The 24,060-nt window shown below is 55.7% G+C and overlaps 1 protein-coding gene across 2 annotated transcripts; it reads right to left on the bottom strand.

Moving 5' to 3' along the window:
- Positions 1-768: 768 nt before the first annotated feature.
- Positions 769-23,195, bottom strand: PUF60 (poly(U) binding splicing factor 60). Of its 2 annotated transcripts, XM_083885209.1 has the most exons (11): positions 22,374-23,195; positions 16,021-16,116; positions 14,545-14,634; positions 13,562-13,612; positions 9,526-9,687; positions 8,370-8,462; positions 7,102-7,315; positions 6,513-6,703; positions 4,399-4,534; positions 3,368-3,603; positions 769-1,502 (listed from the first exon to the last, which is right to left on the bottom strand). In XM_083885209.1, the coding sequence occupies exons 1-11, from the start codon at positions 22,398-22,400 to the stop codon at positions 1,203-1,205; spliced, it is 1,596 nt and encodes a 531-aa protein (XP_083741335.1). In that variant the 5' UTR covers positions 22,401-23,195; the 3' UTR covers positions 769-1,202. The 2 variants fall into 2 exon arrangements, with proteins under 2 accessions (XP_083741335.1, XP_083741336.1); XM_083885210.1 differs by lacking the exon at positions 13,562-13,612 and having other exon boundaries at positions 22,374-22,902.
- Between the last annotated feature and the right edge of the window lie 865 nt (positions 23,196-24,060).

Below are 24,060 nucleotides of genomic sequence, written 5' to 3'. Positions count from 1 at the left end.
CCACAGGGAGCCCTGCTCTGACAGAGCTGGAGTTTCAGACCTCTCCTCAACACAGAGCTGGAGGGCTCAACACAACCCCAGCATCTCCAGACCCCAGCTGCTGTAAACATGGCACCCCCAAAGCCCAGCTGCCATAGACCCCCCAGTATCCCAAAATCCCAGCTATTGTAGGCACAGCATCCTTAAATCCCTGCATCCCAACATCCCAGCTGTGGAAACTCAGCCTTCTGGCTCTGTCCCAGGTTGAGCCGTTCCAGCCTTGGGTGCATTTCCCAGGCTCTGCTGCAGGACATCCCCAAGCTTGGCAGCAACCTCCAGAGGGAGGCTGGGCCTGGAATTCCCCGCTTGCTGCAGTTCCTTGGAGATCATTCTCCTTACATTTGGATTTCTTAAGTAAAAGGATCATTTCCTCTAGGCTCCTGCTGGATCCCAGTTCTGTGGAATTCCAAGCTCAGCTCAGTTCCTGAGGATCAGGGCTCCCTCCCAGCACCAGGAGGTGCTCTGCCAGACCAGGAGCCCCCAAAGGTGATCCTCCCCTACCCCAAGTTCCTCCTTGGCTCCATCCCAACCCCCTGGAGCCCATCCTGGAGGGAGCTCAGAGTTGGGCAGGGGCACCCACAGCACCTCTTTAGGCCCAGCTCTGCTCCTCAGAGTGCCAGCCTGAGCTGTAGAGGTGCCATTGCAGTGCCAGCCCTGTGCCAGCCTGGGCTGAGGGGGTGGCAGCCCTGTCATACACACACACAGACAGACAGACAGAGTGACACCAGCTTTCCTTTGTGTTTTTATGTCAACTCCCCAGACACCAGATCCCTGTACCTGCCCTGGAATGTCCTGGAATGTCCTTTACACGCTGGCTACAAAAATCCTGGGAAGCAGAGGGGGCAGGGCCAGTCTCTGGAGCAGAGCTTGGCCAATTCCTTGGAACAGAGTTGCACTGACTCCTTGGACTGGAGCTGGGCTGAGCACTGGGATCAGAGCTGGGCTGATTCCCTGGATCTGAGCTCAACCAGGCCCTGGGATCAGTGTTGGACCAATCCCCTGGGTCCAGGTTCAGCCAAGCCCTGGGATCTGAGTTGGGCACATGCCCCAATCCAAGCCCAGCCAAGCTCTGGGATCAGAGATGGACCAAGTCCCCAGATTCCAAGCCCTGGGATCAGAGCTGGGGCCAGTCCCCAGACCCAAGCCCAGCCCTGGGGTGCAGTTCATGCCGAGAGGTCACTGTTGTCAAACCTCTCCTGGTCGTAGACCTCAGCCACCACCTTCCTGCCCGCGAACCAGCGCCCGTTGAGCGCCTGGATGGCCTTGTGAGTCTCTGAGGCCATGGAGAATTCCACAAAGATCTTGACGATGATCTCGGCATCCTCCTCCTCCCCCTGCTTCTCCTGGTAGATGATGACCCTGTTCACGGCCCCAAACTTTCCGCACTCCTCCGTCACCTCTCCCTCCAGGTCATCGTCAATGTCCTTGGGATCCACCATGTTCCTCAGCACCATCACCGTGGACTGCAAGGGAAGGGATGAGGGAATTAGGACCTGGAGATGCAGAGGACACACCTGAGCACCCCAATCCCCGGGCTGGCCATTCCAGCCACACTCCATGGCACTGATGGTTTGGGTTCTCAGGGATAATTACTGAGCTTCCAGGGCTGTTTGCTGCTGGCCTCTGGATCAGAACTCCCCTGGGCTTTCCTGGGATTCACCCTGGAAGCACAATGAGCCTTGGGCACCACTCCCATTTTCCCTGTGCTGCTGTCATCCAGGGATTTTTGGCTTTTCCTCAACAATTCCATCACAATTCTCTGTTTTCCCTCCCTCCCCTCCTGGTACAGCTGAAGGATTCCCCAGGTGTTCTGGGTGCTCCCAAGAGGACACACAGGGAGGTCACACACCTGCATCCAGCCCTTCCATGACTGAACCCCTCAGAATCTCAGATCAGAAGGGACAGCTGGAAGTCACCTGGCCTCAGCTCCAGGGCCATGTCCAGGTGGCCTCTGGGCATTTTCAAGGATAGAAATTCCACCACCCTTCTGGGCAGGCTGTCCTGTGCACCTGGCCCTGGCACACCTGGGGCATTCCAGGCTCTGCCCCATCCCAATCCAGGCCCCACGTGAAAATGTTTCCTGTGGCTATTCCTCACAGCCCAAATCAAGGGCACGTGTAGGCTCAGAATCTCAAACAGTTTGGGATGGAGCATTTTACTGAAAAAGACAAGTTTTGGTTTTTGGGGGTTTAAAACTTTTTTAAACCTTAAATAAGACTATTTAGGTCTGCTCAACTTTTCCCAAGCCAGGCTGTCCCACGGACTGAGTCTTTGGGAAAGGTGATTGTGACAGAGGTTGCAGCTGCTGGGGCAGGAGCTCAAAGGTGTGTTTAACTTCAGGCACCCTTGGGAAGTAGAGGGAACCCTCACTCCTTAGGGAATGCTGCCAGCATTTTCCCCATTAGCAAATGGGAAGAAATACTTTCCTGAGCTGTCAAAGCTCAGGAAATCTGTCAGGAAGCTCCAGCAAAGGAACAAACTGGACATGCCCAGGCAAGATTACCAAGACCCCTCCAACAGCCCCCACGAAAATCCATGAATCCACTGTTCTGTTTAATGTTCTTTTTCTATTCCTCTTTCTTGTCCTCTTCCTCATAGCAATTCCCACGAACTTGTTTGATCAACACCTCAGGGTTTCACAGAATCAATTAATGTGGGAAAAGACCTCCAAGAGTCCAGCTCGTGTCCAATGCCCACCTTGTCACCCAGACTGGAGGCTCCTCTGGGATTCTGGACAGGACCCACCCCACTATGGAAAGTTGTGGAGAAAAGGAAAACTTGGTACTTGGGATAGACTGGCCTGGCCTTTGCCAGTCCTACCCTTCCAGCCCAAAGGCCACCAGAATTTGATTTAGTGACACCAGGGACAGAGTTTGGTCAGAGACACTTCATCAGGGCCTGCTCTGAGCCCTCCAAGGGACTTGGGGAAGATCATGGAACCTCAGGATGGCTTGGGATGGAGGAACTAAAAGCCCATCCAGGGCAGGAAGGCAGGGACACCTTCCACTATCCCAGGTTGCTCTCCAAGCTCTGTCCAGCCTTAGACACTTCGGGGATGGGGCACCCACAGCTTCTCAGGGCAGCCTGTGCCAGGGCCTCCCCACCTCACAGGGAAGGATTCCTTCCCAATGCCCCATCCATCCCAGTCCTCTGGCAGGGGAAACCATTCTCCTTGTCCTGGCATTCCATGTAAATCAATCCTCAAGAGCAAGGCCAGATGCCCCTGGGTGCCCTGAGCTCTGAGGTGCTGTGGGTGTTCCTGAGGAGGTGCCAGTGCAGTGCCAAGGCTGGGACACACAGGTGCCAGCTGTCACCTGCCTGGCCTCACCTCCTGCTTGCGGAGCAGCTTCTGCATGACCATGTGCCGGGCGCTGCTGCCGGAAATGCTCATGTGCTCCTGCTCGCTCAGCATCTCCGGCCGCTCCGACTCCTGGAACACCTCCTCCTCCTCCTTCTCCTTCTTCACCTCCACCAGCCCCAGCGCCGGGGGGCTGGCCAGGATGGGATTTACAACCCCCACCTGCGGGATGGTCACCGGGATGGGCGGCCGGGCAGGGGTCACACCTGGGAGAGCACAGGACGGGAGCGTGGTCAGTGACACCTGGGCGATGGCTGGTGACATCTAGGCAATGGTCAGTGACACTCAGGCAGTGGTCAGGGACACCTGGACAGTAGTCAAGGACACCTGGGCAATGGTTGGTGACATCTGGGAAACACTCAGTAATACCCAGGTCACGGTCAGTGACTCCTGGCCAACGGTTGGCAACATCTGGGCAATGGTCAATGACACTTGGGCAGTGGTCAAGGACATTTGGGCAATGGTCAGTGACACCCAGACAATGGTGACACCTGGGAAACATTCAGTGATACCCAGGCCTGGTCAGTGACACTTGGGCAATGGTCAGAGACACCCAGTGCCAATTATCCAGCTTTTCCCCCCGCCATGCCAGGAGCTCCTGCTGGGAACCCACAGCCTGTCCTATCTATTGGACACCAAAATTAATCCATAAAACATCCAAGTTCTTGCCCAGGCAGGGCCAGGAGCAGGATTCCAGCCACCCCAAGCAGAGAGTCCCATCCGTGGAAAAGGGACACAGATGACAAGAGGCAGAGCACACACGGGTGATAGGAGCAAGGGGACCCACAGAGGTGACAAGGGAAGAGCACACATGGGTGACAGGAGGAGAGGACAGACGTGCAGGTGTCAGGAGAAGCACACAGGTGACAAGAGCACACACACATGACAGAAGGAAGAGGACACACAGGTGCCAACAGGAAGGGACAGACACAGGTGACAGAAGGGGACGCACCGAGGCGCCAGCAAAAAGGGGACACAGGTGCGAGGGGGAGGAGACTCACCTGTGATGACCCCAGGGGCCTGTGCAGCCATCACAGCCTGGGGCAGAGCCCCCAGGGGCTGGGCCAGGGTCAGGGCAGGGGACACCAGCCCTGGTGTCGCCAACGTGCCCAGCACTGCGGCTCCTGCCACAGCTTCCTGCGGGACACACAGAAAACCGCGGGTTATCCCTGGCTCCTGCTCAGCATCCAGCCAGGCTCAGCTACCCTACACCTGGTAAATGCCAGATATTCCATTCCCAGGAGCTCCCAGTGCTGCTGGGGAAGGTAAAGGTGTCACCCAGCCCAGCAGGGAAACAAACTCTGAAGCAGCTTGGAAGAAAAAACTTCTCCTGGAACTCGAACCTCAATAAGCACCCTGACTCCAGGTGCCCAGAATTCCCACAACATTCAGCAGGAACATCCAGCTGAACAAAAAGCACTTCAATGAAAGCCTAAAATACATGCCAGGACCCAAATGTTTTTGGTTGTTGTTGCTTTCCAGGCCATCATAGGCCTGATTTAATTGCTCACATCCTTCTCTTCCTGGTATTCCCAGGGCTCCTGTAATCCTGCAGAAGATCCCATGGTTTTGTCCCTCCACTCCCACGTGTTCATGGATTTGACTCAAAGCTGCTGCAACATCCCAACTCTTTTCTTCGTAAATGCCCAGACTTTGGGATCCAACCCATCCCATCACTGCCCACAAGGCAACTCCTATTTCCACTAGAGATGAAGCTCCTAATTAAGGGGAATGGGAAAGTGCTGGAACAAAACCACTGGGATTTCTGGCTACACTGGTCACCAGCTACTCTCTACTTCTCACTGAAATGGCTAAAAAAACTCTCCCAATAAATTCTGATTCCTTCCCTTCCTTGCAAATCTGACTTTTCCTATCTCTGGTAGACAGGGGTGAGCCTTGTTCCTCTCTCTTTAGTGCCACTCTCCTCACATGAACAGATCCTGCAGTTTCTTGACAGAACAGCAGGATTTATCCATGTCTGTATCACATCTCCACCAGAGTCTGTGCTTCTCTCCCAAAGTGATTTTGATCCAAGTAATTCCAGCCATGTCTCAACTTCCTCCCTCCCTTGACTGCAGAAGTTTCCAGACCTGTGGAATCTTTCCTGGGGACCTGTGAGTTCCATGTGAGGGGCAGCTCCTCCTGCTCCAACCCCCACCTTTGATTTGGGGAAACATTCCCCAAAAAGCCTTCTGGAGCCTCAGCTCCACTGCAGCAGCACCAGGAGCTGCAGTGAACAGCAATTCCTGCCTGAGAAAATCCCAAAACACAACAGTGCTGGAATTTTCTTTCTCTGTCGGGGGGATCCTGCTGCCCAAGGCAGGGATGGGGGCACAGCCATGGGAATCTGTGCTCAGTGGTTCCACCCAGGAGCTCCTGGTACTTCAGGAAAACTAAATCAGAGAATTCAAGTTCCATATTAATACCCAACACTGCCCTTCCCTGTTTCCCAACAGCCTAAAGCCCTTCCAGGCCTGTTCCACCCTGCTACAGGTGGGACCTTCAACCACAGTGCTGCTCACACAACTGCTCCTGCTCTCATCCCTCTCCCCCTTCCATGTCCTTCCCTGCTTTCTCTCAGCCTCTCCTGCAACTATTTTTCCCTCATTGCTGGTTTGATTTCCAGACTAGGAATTGTCTCCATCCTTCCCCACCAGTTATTGAAATAAAGCTCTCATCAGCTGTGCCAGATCATTCCACAATCTGGTGTTTCAGATTCCCCAGGTGCCAGGAACAAGCTTCCATGTGTGGAATCCTGGGACAGAGTATGCTCTGGAATAGTGGCATCCTGGAATGGTTTGTGTTGGAAAGAACCTTACTGCTTATCCAGTCCTACCCCCTGCCATGAGCAGGGACACCTTCCACTATCCCACGGCCTTGGACACTGCCAGGGATGGGGTAGCCACAGCTTCTCTGGGCAACCTGTGGAATGCTCTGTGCTTTCCCTGTGCCTCACCTGAACTGTGCCCTGAGCTGTCCCTGTTCCACCCTCGTGTCTCACCTGTGCCACATCTTAGACATCCCCACATCTCACCTGTGCCTTCCCTGAGCCATCCCCACACCTCACCTGTGCTGTCCCTGTCTGAGCTGCCCCTGTTCCATCCTCACGTCTCACCTGTGCTGTGATCTTGGCTGTGGCAGCAGCAGCAGCCACAGCAGCTGCAGGTGGGAGCCCTCCAGGTGTGGCTGGGGTCAGGAGTGGCATTGGGGGTGTCACAGCCTTGCCCACCCGCAGGTACTGACCCCCCAGGTCAAAGAGGTTCATGGAGGACACGGCATCCTGGGAGGACTGGGCCTTCTCATACTCTGCAGGGAGAGATCATTCATTCACAAATGAGCCTTTTGTGATGGAATTATAGAATGGTCTGGGTGGGAAGGGACCTTAAAGACCACCTAGTCCCACTCCCTGTCCCCTTCCATGAGCAGGGCCACCTTCCATTAGACCAGGCTGCTCCAAGCCTGTTCAACCTGGCCTTGGAGACTGCCAGGGATGTGGCAGCCACAGCTTCTCTGGGCACCCTGTGCCTGGGCCTCACTCCCCTCGCAGCCACTATAAATAGTATTTCTCAATACAGAAATATAGCAGACCTGACGCGCTCCAAATTTACTCCTACTACTTAAGGAACTTCCTTCACTAGGGTGGGAAACCCAACCCCAAAGCCACCCCAGGAGCAGAGGACAGCCCCATCTCCCTCTGGCTGTACCAATGAAGCCGTAGCCTTTGTGCTTCCCTGTCGTGGGGTCCCTGGCCAAGGTGCAGGATTTGATCTTCCCAAAGGCCTCGAAGACGCTCTTGATGTCGTCGTCGGACAGGTCCTGGTGCACCGAGGCCACGTAGATGCGGTTGAAGGCCCGGGCCTCCTCTGCCAGCTGGTCAATGATGGGCTGAGCCTGCCCGATGTTGCTGGGCCTCCCTACCTGCAGGGACAGGGATGGGGATGGAGCTGGGAAGGGTCTGGAGCCCCAGGAAAGGCTGGGGGAGCTGAGAAAGGGGCTCAGCCTGGAGAAAAGGAGGTTCAGAAGGGGACCCTGTGGCTCTGCACAACTCCCTGACAGGAGGGGACAGCCAGGGGGGTCGGGCTCTGCTCTCAAAGACCAAGAGAGAGGACAAGGGGAAACAGCCTCAAGCTGGGACAGGGGAGGTTCAGGCTGGACATCTGGAGGAATTTCTTCAAGGAAAGGGTAGTCAGGCCTTGGAAGGGACTGCCCAAGGAGGTGCTGGAGTCTCCATCCTTGAAGATGTCAAAGGAATGCCTAGATGTGGCACTCAGTGCTCTGGGCTGTGTGACAAGGTGGGGATGGGTCACAGACTGGACTCAATGAGCTGGGAAGGATTTTCCCATGTGAAAAGTTCCATTATTGTGTGATATGGACAGTCCATGGAGCAGGGCAGCACCCAGCCCCTCCCTGCCTGTGCAAACCACAGCACACCTCAGGGGGCAATCCATCAGCAGCAGAGGGAACAGGTCCAGGAACAGCCTGCACTACCAGGATCCTGAGCTTTGCTCCCTCCTCCCTGTACCTCTCCCATTCACCTTCCCTGACCTGCCAAACACGAACTTCCAGGGACTGAGAAGGATTTTGTAAGCAAATCACAGCATTCCTACCCCTTTCAGGGGCTCCTAAACCCCCTGGGCCACAGGACCCTGCAGACACTCAGGGCGTGTCAGAGACACCAGATAAGATATAAAGAATCATTTTTGCTTTGTCTTCAAGAGAATTCCATGTGTGGATGTGAAAACCTGAGTCAAGCCCCTGGAGCCACTCTCAGGTGAGATTCAGAGGCCAGGGGTTTCTCTTTGGAGGGGGACCCAGAGCCACCGTGGGCTCCATCTTGGACATCAAGGTCCATCAGATAACAGTCTTCAAGCTCCTTCCCCTATCACAGTGCTGTGGGGAGCATTTCCAGGCATGAAAGCATTATTCCCAGGAAGAGAGAAGCAGAGATTTTCAGAGCAGGCATGTTACTCACCTTGATGTTCCTTCCTCCCAGCATGACAGAGTTCATCTGCTCCAGGGCCAGCTGGGCGGCCTCAGGAACCTCGTATTCCACAAAGGCAAAGCCCTGGGAGGGGAGGAGACCATCAATCACTCCAGCTGTGCCTGTCTAATGCAGCCAAGGTTTCCTATGGACAGGTGCCTACAGGTGGAATTGATTCCTACCACACTGATGGATGCTCGTGGCCCAGGATTGCTCAGAGAAGCATTTATTATGGCAGAAAAGGGCCTGCAGAGGTTCCCCCAAGGGCAGCTGATTCTGGAGCCTCTCAGACTCTGAGGTCCCACAGCAAAACCCCACACAACTAAGGGCTGCTGCCTTGTCAGCACTTTCAGCAGAGCTTTGGCTTGGACATCAGGAGGAATTTCTTCAAGGAAGGGCTGGTCGGGCATTGGAAGGGGCTGCCCAGGGAGGTGTTGAGTCCCCACCCCTGGAGATATCCAAGGAAGGACTAAATGTGGCACTCAATGCCAACCTCAAATAGTTTATGATTCTGTGCACTTCACCCCACGCACCCCTGGCTCCCACCAGAGAATCCTACCCTGAGCAGATCAGGGAGCTGCAAACATTCACCCCTAGTGCTAAAAGGAACCTATTCCTCGTAAGGATAGAGGCCCTTTTCCCTCCTGTCTGCATCTGGAAAGCCTTGAAGAGAGGAGGATGTTCCTTAAGGGCTGGGAATCATGGGAAGGTTTGGGTTGTAGGGACTTTAGAGCCCATCCAGTTCCACACCTTCCACTATCCCAGGTTCCTCCAAGCCCTATCCAGCCTGGCCTTGGACACTTCCAGGGATATGGCAGCCACAGCTTCTCTGTGCCAGGGCCTCACCACCCTCACAGGGAAGAATTCCTTCCCAGTATCTCATCCAGAATTCTGCAAAGCTGGTTATTTTGTGTTTAGGACACATGGCTGAAAGAAATGTCCTTGCAGAAGGACATCACTGGGGCATCACCACCAACTCTCACTGCCCCCAAAGAATTCCTCTCCTTCCCAGGACACTTCCCCTGCTCTGTGCCAGATCCAGGCAATCCCACAACGGTTTGGGTGGAACAGGACCTCAAAGCTCACCCAGTTCCACCCCGTGCCACAGGCATGGAACCTCCCTGCCAGACTGGCAGCTCCAACCCACCTTGTGCTTCATGGTGACGGAGTCCCAGGACATGTCGATGCTCTTGATGGGCCCGAAGGGGGCGAAGGCCTGGCGGATGGTGTCCTCACCCAGCTCGTAGTAGATGGAGCCCACGTAGACCCGGCACATGATGGCCAGCGCCCGCTGCCTCTGAGCCGCCATCTGTAGCGAGACAAGGACTGGCTGGTCAGTGCTGGGCTGGCCACGGCCACTGGGGCCTCCTCCCCTCCTGCCTCCCTCCCGGAAGCCAGCCCTGGCGGCAGCTCTGGCACAGCCTGGATCATCAAAAGGGTTTCCCTGCTCGCTGCACAGGGCACTGGAGCGGATCTGTCCGGCTCACTCCCGGATAAAGTCTGGTTCGTCCTGGGGCAGACACGTTCTGGCCCCTCTGGCCGGGTCTCCCCTAGCCTGATCTCATCTCCAGCCACACCTGCAGGAGGAGGGAATCCCTTCACTCTAGGGCAGCTTCCCCCTCCAGGCAGCAAAGGGCTCAGCTCTGGGCACCGGGAGGATCCCTCCCACTCCCCCCCAAAGAGCAGAGATCCATCGGCACTCCCACCCCCGCCCCGTCCTCCCCGGCAGCAAAGGGGTCTGGGACTGGGAACCTCCCCCCGCTCCCTCCGGCACCAGAGCCTCCCCCCGCCCCCAGCAGTCCGAGATCCAGTACTGGGCACCACTTCCACAGCTCAACAGCAAAGCCAAACACTTCCATGGCCCAGTGGGACTCCTGGGAAGCGTGTGGTGCCAGTACTCATCCCTGCCTGGCGGCACTGGCCAACTGGCCATGCTGGTGCAGCCCTGATAGGCGGGCGCTGCACAGAGGGTTTCTGCTACTGTGTCCTACATCTGCCTGGAAACCCGTCTCCAAGACAAATCCAGCCATTCCTTACAGGAGGGATCCCAAAAGCAGAGCACAGTGTCTGTGTCTGTCTTTGTGTCTGTCACCCCCAGAGCAGCTCTAGAGCTGCTGAGGGACGTGGCCACACCACAGGGCTCTGGAGGATTCACTGCCTGCATGTGAGGGGATGGCTCTGGGGCAGGTAGGACACACCTGGGGCAGGAAGAGGCTGGTGCAGAGCACGTGCAGCAGCAGCAGCAGCAGATGATGCCTCTGCCCCTGCCTGGCATCACAGCAGGGAGCTCTGAGCACCCCCTTCCCTTCCCAGCATTCCCAGGACAGAGGGGCTGCAACCAGGAGACGATTTTTGGGATGCCCTAATGAGCAGAGGAGCTCTGCCATGCCTGGGGAGCTCTGGGGCAGAGGGAAAACACTCAGGGCCTTCTCAAGGCTGATTTTTGGGGTGCCCTAATGAGCACAGGAGCTCTGCCTGGTGCTGCTGCAGCCCAAAAGGAGGGAGAGCTGATCTATGACAGGCACAGCAGCATGGACACAGCCTGTGCCCGAGGGACTCCTGCTCCCTATTGCACCTGTCCAGGGCTGCCACTGGCCACAGGAGGAAACAACCTGGGAGGGTTTAACTCCTGCCATTCCATACAGGACACTGCAAACAGGGACAGCTCTCACCCCAGACTCTGTACCTAAGGTGACATTAAACCCCAACTGCTGCTCCTGAGGTGACATCAAGCCCCAAATGTCGCTCCTGTGCTGACACCCAGCCCCAGCTGTTGCTCCTGAGGTGACATTAAAGCCCAACTGCTGCTGCTGTGGTGACATCCAGCTTGCCCCTTGCCTGGCTGAAGGACTTCCCAGCACGGCTGGGCCATGGCTCTCTTTACTCTGCAGGCTGTGACTAGCAGGACTATGGCACGTGCACATGCAGGACAATAACTGGGTGCTCTCCCAGCTGCTCCAGCACATTCCCAGCTTTGGGGCAGGAAAGCCCCTCAGTCTGTGTCCATTTACGGAGTCAGAGCCACGACCAGTGTCACCCTGGGTGTCCCAGGAAGGTGCCTCTGCAGGAGGAAATCCCCACCTTTCCCTGCCACAGGACTCTAAAGGAGAGGTGAGGGAGTGAGGAGGACTCAGGATTTTCAGACAGAAGAAGAATTCCTTCCTGGAAAGGGTGGTCAGGCATTGGAAGAGGCTGCCCAGGCAGGTGTGGAGCCCCCATCCCTGGTCAGGCATTGGAAGAGGCTGCCCAGGCAGGTGTGGAGCCCCCATCCCTGGAGGTGTCCAGGGAACACCTGGATGTGGCACTCACTGCTCTGGGCCGGTTACAATGTGGGGATCAGGCACAACAGTTTGAGCTCGATGACCCTGGAGGTCTTTTTCAGCCTTAATGACCCTGGGATTCTGGACCTGCAGAAGGCAGAGCTGAGATGGGCTGTGCTGACTCTGGGTACCTGTGGGTCACCAACAGGAGCATCCAGGTGGGAAATGTGCCCTGGACACCTGAGCTCAGCACAGGCTGGTGTCAGGGCCTCCTGTCTGGACATCTCACTGCTCTCAGCATTGATTTCACTGTCCCCTGTGCCTCTTTCTCCTCCTGTAACATGGAAAAGCACCTGAAGCCCTAGCAAGGCAGCAGCCCCCACCTGTAGCTGTGCAATGTTACTCTAAAGGGATTTGGGAGATTATTTTAAGGACAGGCCAAAACCCCACCTCGGGGTGCTCTTGTAATCAAAGCAGGTGATGCACAACCCTCTCCATGAGCATCAGTCATGACACAGTGACACCAGGGGACGGTGAAGGGATGTGAGAATCCTACACTGTGACACCTGGAGGGAGGGCTGAGCCCAGGGGAAGCTGTAACTCGGGCCCTGAGACCCAGAGCTCAGGAGTTCAGGCTGTGCTGCCTCGACAAAGGAACTGGGGAACCCTGACAACAGGAAAAGTGCTGTTTGCACTTTGTGCATTCAGAATGGGCTCTGGGATGAAGCATCTGCCAAGAACGGGATATCCTGACTGCTCTGAACTGTTCCAGGCTCCTGCTCCAGGGCTGTGTCCACCTGTGACTCCTGAAGGAGGAATGGCTGAGGAAAAGGGGTCACAGCCTGGTGCCCTGAGGTTCATAAGCCAGTAAAACTTTCCTGTGCCACCAACTCAGCTATGCCCAGCTGGGGAGAATGAGCCAAAACCAATTTAGGCCAAACGGCCGGAGTTCCACTGTCAGGCAGCAGCTCCAGGGATGGGGGGAGTTGCTGGGCATGAGGGCTCTGACACCATCTCTGCCAGATCCACACCATGATGACTGCTCTGTTCCATTCCAAACTTACCCCTGCCCCAGAACACCCAGCCTGGCTCCCCACTGACACACCACCCATTGCCAAAGGAGGGAGATTGGGGATTTCACTTCAGTGCCCTTTTTCTTGGAGTTCAAACCTCCGTCTGTGTTTTACACCAGGCACAAATCTCACATTCCAGCAAGATGGAGAGATATTTACAAATGTGCAAATGAATTTACAAATGAACCTTTAGGGAGGAGTCACAGGACACTTTGTCCAGCACATGCAGGAAAAAGGAGAGGATGGATCATGCCAAGTCATCCAGCTCTTTGTGGCCTCTGATTAGAGCGAGCACAAAGGGTCACACAAGTTCTCTGCTCGGTCCTGTGGTTCTGTCCCTTCCATCCTGCTTTTGCTGCACTCGGAACATGCCATATTGCCCTTGGTCTGCACCGTGCACAGTAAAGAGAGTCTGAGCCTGGGCTACACCATGTTCTGCCAACCTCCGGCACCCCGGCCCTCCCCAGCACCGGCCGGCTCTGGGTGCTGGGAGGTCGTTCCACAAGAAGTCGCCCCTTGGTGAGTTACCTTGGCCGTTAGTTTTAGGTCGGGACCTCAGAACTGTAGCATCCCTAGAAATGCAGCTCCCACAATTTCACAGGTGTGTTCAGAACTGGTGGAAATCTAAAGCTGTCTTTGCCCCCGAGTGGCAGTGTCCCCGCAGACTGCACAGCCTGGGGTCTTCTCGGGGCAGTGACACCTTGCTCTGCTCCTGGGCGTGTCCAGTACAGGTGGGGATGTGGGAGGGCTGTGCTGGGCGCGGACAAGAGCATTGGCACCACTACGAACGTCCCCACGCTAGGCCCTGACTAAGACAAGTGCCCCAGAAGAAGTGAATATGTCTATTGACCGATTGTAAAGGTGAGAGAGGATCTCCAAAGCCCATTGTCACTGCTGCCATCTGAAAGACAGTAAAGACAGAGTTCAGTCTGTTGGAGCTGAGCATACTACGGCTGTTTGTACAAACTCAAGCAGAGCGGCGGCGCAGGGGCACCTGCGGAGAGGCCTCTCCTTCCTCGGCCCTCACTGCCTGGTCCCCAGGACTGTCCGGCGCCAGGACCCTGCCGAGTCCGGTCCCACCAGGCCAGGGTGGGCTTGTGCTGCTGCCGCTGCCTCGGGAAGCAGGGTGGGATCCCAGGGGGGACTCAAGGCAATAGGAAATCTCTGCAACCGCTGTCGTTGATTCACCCCCAGCATTTAAAAGGAGCCCCTCAACTAGAGCAGACCCTCAGAACCAGGCACAGCCCCAAATGGCCTCAGCTGCCGGGCAGGGAGAGCACATCCACAGAGATTCCTCAGGCAAAGCCCTTGTTTTGGGCTTCCTGACTTTGAGTAAAGGCAGTGAGACATGTTCCAGAAACCTCTGAAGGGAGGGAGGTCAAACCTCAGTTAAGGGTTCTCCCAGTACAGGCATTCCAGTACAAGCAGGAACAGCCAATAGAACTTCTTCAAAATTGAGAGCACCTGGGTGCAGGGGAGGGAAACGAGGCAGCACAGGAACATGGGGACCCTCTCTGAGGCAGAGGAGACAGTGATATGACACTGTTCCCAGGATCCCTTCTGCCTTCACCACCTTAAACATGGCTCAGAAGCAAAACCCATGGCAAAGTCTTTGGCTTCTTGTATCTCAAGAAGGGACATCCAACAGGACACAAATTTTTTAACCGTTTCCTCTTGGAACAAAAAGAGATCTGCAGGCAATTTGTGAGGTCAGTCAGGGTGCCTGGTTGAGCTGCAGGCTCAGGGCTGTGCTCTGGTTCCGAGGGTCCTGAGAACTCCACCGTGTCGGGGGGAGCACAAGGCAGAGGGAGCGGCTCGGAGTGGGGGTCTCACCTGGAGGTTGGTGAGCTGCTGCTGCTGGTGGGCGATGGTTTGTTTCACCAGCACACTCTTGATGCTCTGCTCCATGGCGTACTTCTTGGCCTGGAAGGGAAACAGGGGCTGTAGGGGCAGCATGACACAGCGGGGCAGGGAACAATGCCTGGTTCCACACCACAGCTCCCAGAACCTTTGGGTCTCCATCCCTAAGCACCAGGGCACTGCCCCCAGCTCCCCAGCACCTCGAGGCCCTGGTACACAGCAGGATGTGGTGAGGGGCAGCCCAGGGAAGCAGCATGCACCGGGAGCTCGGCGTTCCCCTCTTCCACCCTCGCGTCCCCTTACCTGCAGGGCCCGGGGCGGGGCATGGCCTCCTCCAGTCCCCTCCTCTCAGAGAGCGTCTGCACAGACAGGTACTACAGGAGGGAAGGGGCTCCACCTCCCCATGGCCATCCCTAGCCTGGCCTGTCCCCTCTCAGCACACCCAGTCTGCCCTGCATCTGCTCTCAAACACATCAGCCCTTCCCTGGCTCTGCTCCCAGAACGGCCCAGTTCACCTCTGGCTCTGCTCCCTGAATGCCCCAGTTCACCTCTGGCTCTGCTCCCTGAATGCCCCAGTTCACCTCTGGCTCTGCTCCCTGAATGCCCCAGTTCACCTCTGGCTCTGCTCCCTGAACGCCCCAGTTCACCTCTGGCTCTGCCTGCACACTCAAGGCTCCTCTGGGGTTTCTCTCAGTCCTCTTCAAATCTGGCGAAGCCAGAGATTCCAGCGGTGCTGGCACAGAGACTCTGTGCCAAGGCAAATCTCATCCCCACACCTGTGCACGTTCCCTGGGACACACACAGCCACACCTGGAGCACCTGGTCTCTATGGCTGTGTTTGGGAGCTGCCAGGGAATGGCAGGATCTAACCCAGGGATTTGAGGTGTGTGCTTCAGAAACCTGGAAATTAACAAGGGGGTTTCCATCCACTGGCTCCAGAGAAGCCAGAGGGAATGAGGCCAGGAGCCAATCACCACACACAGAGGGACAGCTGTGACAGCACAGGGACAGCCACACAGAGCCTACCATCCCGAGGACAAGGATATCCTGAGATATGCTCTGGTGTGGACAGTGACAGGGCAGTGACAGATCTCAATTTCAGCCCTCATGGAGCAGTGGTTGCTCCTCAGTGACTTTGTGGCACCCACACCCTAGATCAGAATTCCCGTCTGACTTAGGATGCCATTTTTCCTGAACTGATTTACTTTTTAAATTAACCCCACTCTCACCCACCCCAACAAAAATTCCCCATCATGCTCCCAAAAGTGTCCATGAACTCTAAACCAAACCAAGTAATTCCCAGGCCCAAATGTGACTGTGGGACCCTCCAGCACAGCCACGACCCCAGAGATGTGGTGGCGAGTTCCCTCTGGCCCCACCAGTGACAGAGGCTCATTAAAAACACAAACAACATCACTCCCCAAACAGCAATTTCCCAGTTTTACTCACTTTCTGGAGAGCTTCCTGCTGCTCTGGGGTGAGAGGGGGCAGCCCCAGCTTTGCTGCCGTGCTTTGCCCATTTTCCATCTTAATGGACTCTGTACCCTAAGGAAACAGAAAATGCTCAGGGAGAACTTTCTCACAGGAGTGACCCGTCTCTTCCTTCCCAGAAAACCAAAGCACTTCATGTCAGTTGGCTAAAAACCCTTCCCAAACTGAGGTGTATGTCAGGAAAACCAGTTCATATCCCTGCCATTCCCTGTAGGAAGAGCCATTCCAGCAATTGTGCAAACCAAGGCATGTGTTGGACACGTACAGAATTCTCCAACTACGTTTTCTGTGAACAGACCATCAAATAATCCCCAACCCTTGCTCACATCATCTCCATCCCCTCAACAGATCCACTGTCTAATGCTCCCATCAGTGTTCCCCTCCCACTTCTCCCTCCCAGCTCTGTTGATCCAGCTTTCTCAAGTTCTCATTTTAAAACTTCCTCTGGAACTTTCCCAAATCACAGAATCATGGAATGCTTTGGAGGGATCTTAAAGCTCACACCTCCTGCCATGGGCAGGGACACCTGCCACCATCTTAGGCTGGCCTTGGACACTTCCAGGGATCCAGGGGCAGCCACAGCTTCTCTGGGCAACTTGTGCTAGGCCCTCCCCACCCTCAAAGGGAAGGATTTCTTCCCAAAATCCCATCTAACCCTGTCCTCTGGCAGTGGGAACCATTCCCCCTTGTCCTGTCCAAACCCTTGTCTAAAGTGCCAATCCAGCTCTCTGGAACTAAGATTCCAGCACCTCAATCCCACTGCTGGAACTATGGATTGTACTGCTGGAATCATGGATCCCACTGCTGGGACCATGACTGACTCCAGCACAGTGATCCCACTGCTGGGACTGGGATTCCAGCACAGTGATTCCACTGCTGAGACCATGGATCCCACTGCTGGAACCATGACTGATCCCAGCAATTCAGCACCCCAGTGTTGAAGGCACTGCTGGGACTGGGATTCCAGTCTGGCAATCCCACTGCTGGGACTGGGACACCCAGCTCAGCCCCCAGGAGCAGGATGTGGCCCTGCCTTCGGTGTCCATGTGGGCTCTGGTGGCACCAGCCATCCAAACAGAGCTGGTTCCTTCTCTCAACTCCACACTTCCAACCAATCTCCCAAAAACCAGCAGGGACAAACCTCAGCCTGTGGCCCTGGATGCTCCTGTGGGAAGTCTTTGCTCCGAGTAAAAGCAGCATGGAAAAAACTCTGTTCAGAGCAGGAACCAAGACTTGAAGCTTTTTCTTTATCAAAAGCAAAGCTTCTCCTGGACTGCCACAGAATCGTGGAATGGTTGGGGTTGGAGGGAGTTTAAAGCTCATCCCATTCCACCTTCTGCCATGGGCAGGGCCACCTTCCGCTATTCCAGGCTGCTCCAAGCCCCGTCCAACCGGGCCTTGGACACTGCCAGGAGTCCAGGGCAGCCACAGCTTCCCACCACACCCCAACCATTCCAGGATATATGCTCAACAATCTGACTCTTATTTTACAGCAAGGATGAGACTCCTGGCTTTGTACAGCCTCCAGTTCCCTGTGGGTGTTGTGAGCATTTTCCAGGATTGGTGAACAAAGAGCAGACAGAAAACAAACCCTCCCACCACAAAATCCTGTTCTCCAGGTGTCTGGACAGTATCCAGAAATGCAATTGTTTCACTGGTCCCTTCAGAAGTCCATGGCTGGACTGGGACACAAGGAACATGAGAGTGATGGGAACACCAACAGGGAGCTGACAGGGAACAGAGGTGGCTGGAGCTGCAAATTGGAAACTCCAGTGCACAAAGCCTGGACTGCACAGGCCACACCCAAGCTGGAAACACGACCAGCAAAGCAATATGGAATCATGGCACTGTTGAAATTGGAAAAATCATCACAGCCCACCAAGTTCAACTCTCCCCAGCAGTGACCATGCCCCCAAATGCCAGCTCCACCTGGCCACAAACACAATCCAGAAACGTTGACCTGCTTCTAAAAGAAGGCTCCCTCATCTCCAAAATTCACTTTGATTGTGGAACATCCAATAAATTAGTTTTAAGAAATCTTCTTGCCTTTTCCCATCTGTCTGAAACCCTGTTTGTCATCAGCTGTCGCTGTCCCTGTCCCCTCCCATGTCTCTGCCATTGGACACTCAGGGCCAGAGCTCTCCCCAGCCAATTTCAAACCCTTTTCCCACTGCTGCTCCCATCTCCTCTGGCTTTAAAAAAATCAATTATTTCAGTTTAGGAGCTCTGAGATGTAGGAGTAGAAGAACAGAGTGTAGGGCTGCTGAGTGGAACTATTCAAAATAAAAAATTCAGGAGCCCAATCTGTTGTGATTGTTCCAAACTCAGCCTATTGCACGGCTCAGTTTAATATAATTTACATATTTGGGCTCATTAACAGGCACAGCTTCCAAAAACTGCTCTGGAACATCACAGCTCCAGCATAGAGAGCAAAGCTGAGACTGAAAGGACCCAGCAGTGCCCAGGAGCACCCTGGCACTGCTGGCTCCAGCCTCTCTGCCAGCACACATCTCTCTGGGAAGAACTCATAGACACAGGATTGATCTTTGCTGACCGCTGGCATGGCTCCAAGAGGAATTCCTGACCATGCATCTCTCACCATGGAACATCACCACCCTGTCACTCCAGGATCCCTGGAAAGCTGCACATTGTGCAAACCCACTCCAACCTCCACCCTGGTACTCAGAGAGCCTGGACTGCTGCTTTCCTCTTTCCAGGCACCTCGGGATAACGCTGCTCCCAGGAAACACTCGGCTCAGCTCCCTGGGGCCAGACAACAGCACTTGGGGCTTTGTGCTCAGGCTCCTCCCCTGAAACCTTATTTCCACATCCCATAACAGCCAGAAGGGAGCGAGGAAAGAAGGAGAAAAACTGGTAGGGGAAGCAGGAGAACAAGAGCTTCTTTGGAAAGAAATAAATGAGAAGTGGATTCCTGCTGCCATTCCAGTGTCTGAGCATAGCCGGGCCCTTTCAGGGGGTTTGAACTCCAAGAACTCAGAAACATTCCTGGAAATTTGTTACAGGGCTGAGAACTCCTCTGAAGTATTAACACACAGAAAGGGCAGAATCCCGTTTATTTGGGAATAACAAGCAGCAAATCACACGGAGATCCGAGGAGACAGAAGTGCAAAAAGGAAGGATGGAGCATGTGACCAGGGCATCACCATCTCCCTGGCAGGTGAACAGGAATCAGCAGTCCTCTCACACTGCCCCCAGCAGAGGCTGGGAGAGCATCTCCTGAGAGCAGCAGCCCTAGCAGCACAGAATCCCAGGATCAGGGAGGCTGGAAAAGATGCCAGGATAATGGAATCCAGCCTGTGACTAATCCCCACCTCATCAGAGCACTGAGTGCCATGTCCATTCATTCTCTGGACACCTCCAAGGATGGAGATTTCAAACCTTAACCAGCAGCAGCCATTTCTAATGGCCTTACCCCTCTTTCCAGAAAGAAATTCCCCTACAACAGGTGAGTGTCCAGGGAAAGCCCTTCCTGGTTGATATAATCACATTTCAGTAGATTGTCCCTGTTTTCCTTCTAAGCCCTTGAGGATCACTCCTGGAGGCCCTCGTGGCCATGGTAACCTTTGGTACCCCTCAATGGCTTTAGCAACTCCTCTCCCACACCCCATGGAATGCTCCTTCCCAGCTGGGAACAGCTGTATCCAGAGCATGGGGCACATCCACAGCTCCTCCACTCCTTCCCTGATGCGTTCCCTGATGCGTTCCCAGAGACTGGTGGAAATCAAAACCTCCCAAAATGGGCTCCTCCTGCAGCACTCTGTGAACAAATGGCTCCCACAGTGACAGTGACTGCTCCCACAGACAGGGCAGGGACACAGAACCAGGAAATGGTTTGGGTGGGAAGGGGCTTTACCACCCACCCAGTCCCACACCTCTCCATGGGCAGGGACCCCTCTCCCTGTCCCAGCTCTGCTCAACCTGGCCCTGAACACTCCCAGGGATGGGACTGGAGGAGATTTAGGACTTTTAGGACATCCCATTCCAAAGCAGGCTTTGATTCCATGATTCCATAACTGACCTTCTCAGGCTCCCAAATGGCTTTTGCCAAACTGCACAGCTCAGCCAAGGAAAGGGAACCGTGGCTGATCCAACTGCTGTCCCTGCAGTCCCCAAAGGCACCACACAACCCTGCAGGGCAGGAATTCCCAGCCCAGTTGGGATCCAGGAATGCAGAAGGAAGTCAGACACTGGCAGAGGAGATGATGTGAGGGCTGGAAGGCTGACAGTGATAGGGAATGCCCCAAAATGCCCCCACAGAGGTTTTACTCTCCCAAATGGCACTGCTGAGGTGCCTGGAACATTGTGCCCATTCCCAGAGGTGCAGAGAGCCCAAAAACTTCCAGGAGTCAGGAGAGAGCAAAGGAAAAACACCCCAGGGATGTGGGAAGGTCTCAGCTCAAGAATGAGGGGAATGCTGAACTGGGAGCAGGATCACAGCACTGACAATCCCAGATTGGTGAAATTCCTTTAGCAGGGGACCCACACCTGGATCACCTTCCACAGGTGATTCCAGGGCCAACACCAAGGCACCACCCAGGAGCACAGACATTCCCTGGGAATTCCCTGCACATCCCCTGGGAATTCCCTGCTCTGTCCCACGGCACAGGAAGGATGATCTGGAGCAAACGTCACAGGTGATGATGACTCTCTGGGTCAGAAGGAAAGAGAGAATGTGGAATGGACTTTCACAGATCCTCCCTAGCTATGCCAGAAAACTTCATCGGCTGCTCCAGGCTGGGAAAATGGATCCCAGAAACACCAGAGCTGATTTGTGCACCTGAAAGGCAGCCACACACCTGCCTGTGTGTGATTCTCATTGCTCCTGGTACCATGGAATGATCCTGGCATCATCGCTGAGGCTAGGAAACACCTCAGGTCCACCCTGTGACCTGTCCCCACCTTGTCACCAGCCCAGAGTGTCACCTCCAGCCCTTCCTTGGACACCTCCAGGGATGGGCACTCCAAACCCGCCTGGGCAGCCCCTGCCAAGGCCTGACTCCCCTTTCCTCAAAGGAATTCCTCCTGAAGCCCAGCCTGACCCTCCCCTGGCACAGCCTGAGGCCGTTTGCTCTTGTCCTATCATCCTGTGAGGGTGTGTCCACAGGGACTCCCCACACCTGGGGATGGATCCCTGTGCAGGTCCCCAGGATAAATGGGAATTCTGAGGCCAGGTGCTCCCTTCCCATTCCCCGTGGAATCACGGTGACCTCACAAAGCCAGACCTGCCCCCTCCTTCCCAGCGCTGACCTGGGAAGCCTCCTAACCCAAGGGATTAAGTAAAGATGAGGCAGGAAAAACAAAGTGAGAGTTATTTACATTTACTCCCAAATGGGAGCACCGACACCTTTCTGTGGATTCACAAAAGGAATTCCAAGACACACAATTCCTTCTGGGATCAGCCCCTCAGAGCAAAGCTGAGCTGCTCTGGGATTGAACTATTCATCAGGGAAATCCCGTATTTTCCATTAAAACAACGACGGGGAAACAGGAAAAACTCAACAATAAATTCCCGCCGTGCCACAGTGACTGCAGATCCAGCCCAGCATTTCATGAGATCCGGGGGTTCACGAGGGGAACCCCCGCAGGTATTCCCGGGCTCCCTCCCTCCCTCGATTTCCAACTCACACAATTCCCAGCCAGCCAAGAGCCGGCCCGGCAGCAGCACTTCCACTGCTCTGTTCACCGTTCAGCCCCAGGAAAACCACCAGCCCGGAAATTCCCCTTCTCTCACACCCACAGCCCATTCAGGAAAGCTCTAAAAACGTCCCAGAGCCCACAGAGAACTCCCATAAAACGCAATTCAGGCGGATTTCAGACCAGGAGCCCAAAACCAGCTTTTAAACAAATGGATTTGGAAAACCTAGCCTAAACCCGAGCATTTAAACAGGCGAAGATGGAACAGGAACCCAAAAAGAAATGTTTAGACCAATGGATTTGGAAACACGCAGCCCAAAAACCAGCGATCCCTGGCAGCGGGATGCCCGAGCCCGCTCCCTGCAGGGCCTGGGAGAGCCATTGCCGCTCCCGGAGGGGTGGGAGCTGAGGAGAACCGGCGGGGCCGGAGCTCACGACCGGGGAAGACCGACACTTTCCTCACAGGGAGAAGGCCGCGACGGGAGCCCAGAAGAGAAGAACCGGCGGGAAGCGGCGCCATCCCTTCAAAGCCGCCACCCCACCACGCGGGCCCGGACGGACACCCTTGGCGGCCGCCCCTCTGCCCCGCCCCGCCAGGAGCCCCGTGAGGAGCCGCCCGGGTCCGGTCCCGGTCCCGCCGCCCCATCGCCCCTCACCAGCGCCATCGTCGTTGTCGCCGCCATCTTGTCCTTCCCGTCTGCAACACGCGACTCTCGCGAGAGCACCGCGGCGCGCGCGGGAAAGGACCGGCGGGGCGGTTCTCTCTCGAAAAAAAAAAAAAAAGTATCGCGAGATCTCGGGAGGAGGGGTCATGTGACCCGAGCGGCTGCCAAGATGGCACCGTCACGGCCGGAGAGGGGAGGGATGGCGTGCAATGGACCCGGGGGGGATCAGGCCTCCGGACCGGCTGCTGCGGCCCTCAGAGCTCCTGGGTTAGTGCGGGGCCGGTAGTTCCCGGGGTCTCGGGAAGGTCCAAAGCTTCTGGTGCCGCGGGCAGGGCTGTAACTGGCTGGGCCCAGGATAAAACGAGCTCAAACCGGCTAAAATGTTGGCTAAACCCGGGTAAACCCAGCTAAAACGGGATAAAAACCGCTAAATCCTATTGGTACCGGGTGATCCTTGGTCGCAGCCAGGGGGAAGAGCCGCGGAAGCCCCCCGGGCACCGGGAGATGCTGGGTATGTCACGCGAGGGCGGACCGGGAGCGTCTGCTGGGAACTGCAGTGAAATGTCCCTGTCCCGCCGTCCCTGTCCCTTCTCTTGGGACTGTTCGAGGAGTCCTGGTGTCCAAATCTGAGTGCAGAGCTAAGGCCACAGGGGACGGAGCCGGGCTGGGAGAGCTGGGAATGCTCATCTGGAAAGGAGAACATTCCGGGGACACCTCAGAGCCCCTTCCAGGGCCTAAAGGGGCTCCAGGAGAGCTGGGAGGGATTTGGGACAAAGGCCTGGGGGGACAGGACATAGGGAATGGCTCCCCACTGCCAGACGGCAGAGATTAATGTAATATTGGGAATAAATCCTTCCCTGTGCGGGCAGGCAGGCCCTGGCACAGGGTGCCCAAAGAAGCTGTAGCTGCTCCTGGATCCCTGGGAGTGTCCAAGGTCAGGCTGGACGGGGCTTGGAGCCAACCTGGGACGCTGGGAGGTGTCCCTGCCCGTGGCACTTCCCTTCCCACCTGGCCATCCCGGCGTTCTGTGTCTGTGCCAGGGGACGGAAGGGCAGCTCTGGGATGGTCCCAGCTCTGGGATGTCCCTCCCTAGGGGTGAGCTCTGCCTCAGGGACAAGCAGCCCCAGCAGGACACAGGCGCCGTCACACCCCCGGAGCAGAATCCTGTGTTCCCACTGGGGAACAGACCGAGGAAAACCCCCAAGGAATTCACAGAGCCCCCAAGTTTTATAAACGATTTTGGGGAAGTTTGGGCCACTGAAGTTCACCAAGGGAATTGCAGGGTCAGAGCAGCCGTGTTAGATCCCATGGATTCATGGAAAAGGTGGTTGAGGAAGGGCCGAGGAGGGGCTGGGATGTGCTGGAATGTCTAGGCAGGTCTGCTCTTGAGGGATTGAGAATCGGCAGCTGGGAGGTGTCCCGTGAATCCCTCCTCCCCGCTTTCCCTGGAGAAAGGAATTCCCGGCAGTTCAGTGCAGAGCCCTCCAGGGGGACTGGCTGCTTTATTGATTTGTCACATTGGAACACTGGCACAGGCTAGGGGTGCAGCACGGGCTGGGGGTGCAGCCTGGGTGAGCCAGAAATGCAGCACAGGCTGGGAGCACAGCCTGAGCTGGCTGAGTATGGATAAAATCCCGCTGGGGTGCAGCTGGAGTGACGCCACAGAGCACGAGCAGTG

Source organism: Zosterops lateralis (genome assembly GCF_965231275.1).
Source record: "Zosterops lateralis genome assembly, chromosome: 1".
NCBI classification, from domain to species: Eukaryota; Metazoa; Chordata; class Aves; order Passeriformes; family Zosteropidae; genus Zosterops; species Zosterops lateralis.
The sequence above is the reverse complement of the archived record's forward strand: the minus strand, read 5'-3'. Positions and strand labels throughout refer to the sequence as shown.

Excerpts from the sequence above, each read along its gene's own strand:
- PUF60 (XM_083885209.1), bottom strand. The coding sequence starts at position 22,400 with ATGGCGGCGACAACGACGATGGCGCTG. Across the intron at positions 16,117-22,373 it reads CGACAACGACGATGGCGCTG|GGTACAGAGTCCATTAAGAT; the intron begins GTGAGGGGCGAT and ends CTGTTTCCTTAG. Across the intron at positions 3,604-4,398 it reads GGCCCCTGGGGTCATCACAG|GTGTGACCCCTGCCCGGCCG; the intron begins GTGAGTCTCCTC and ends GTGCTCTCCCAG.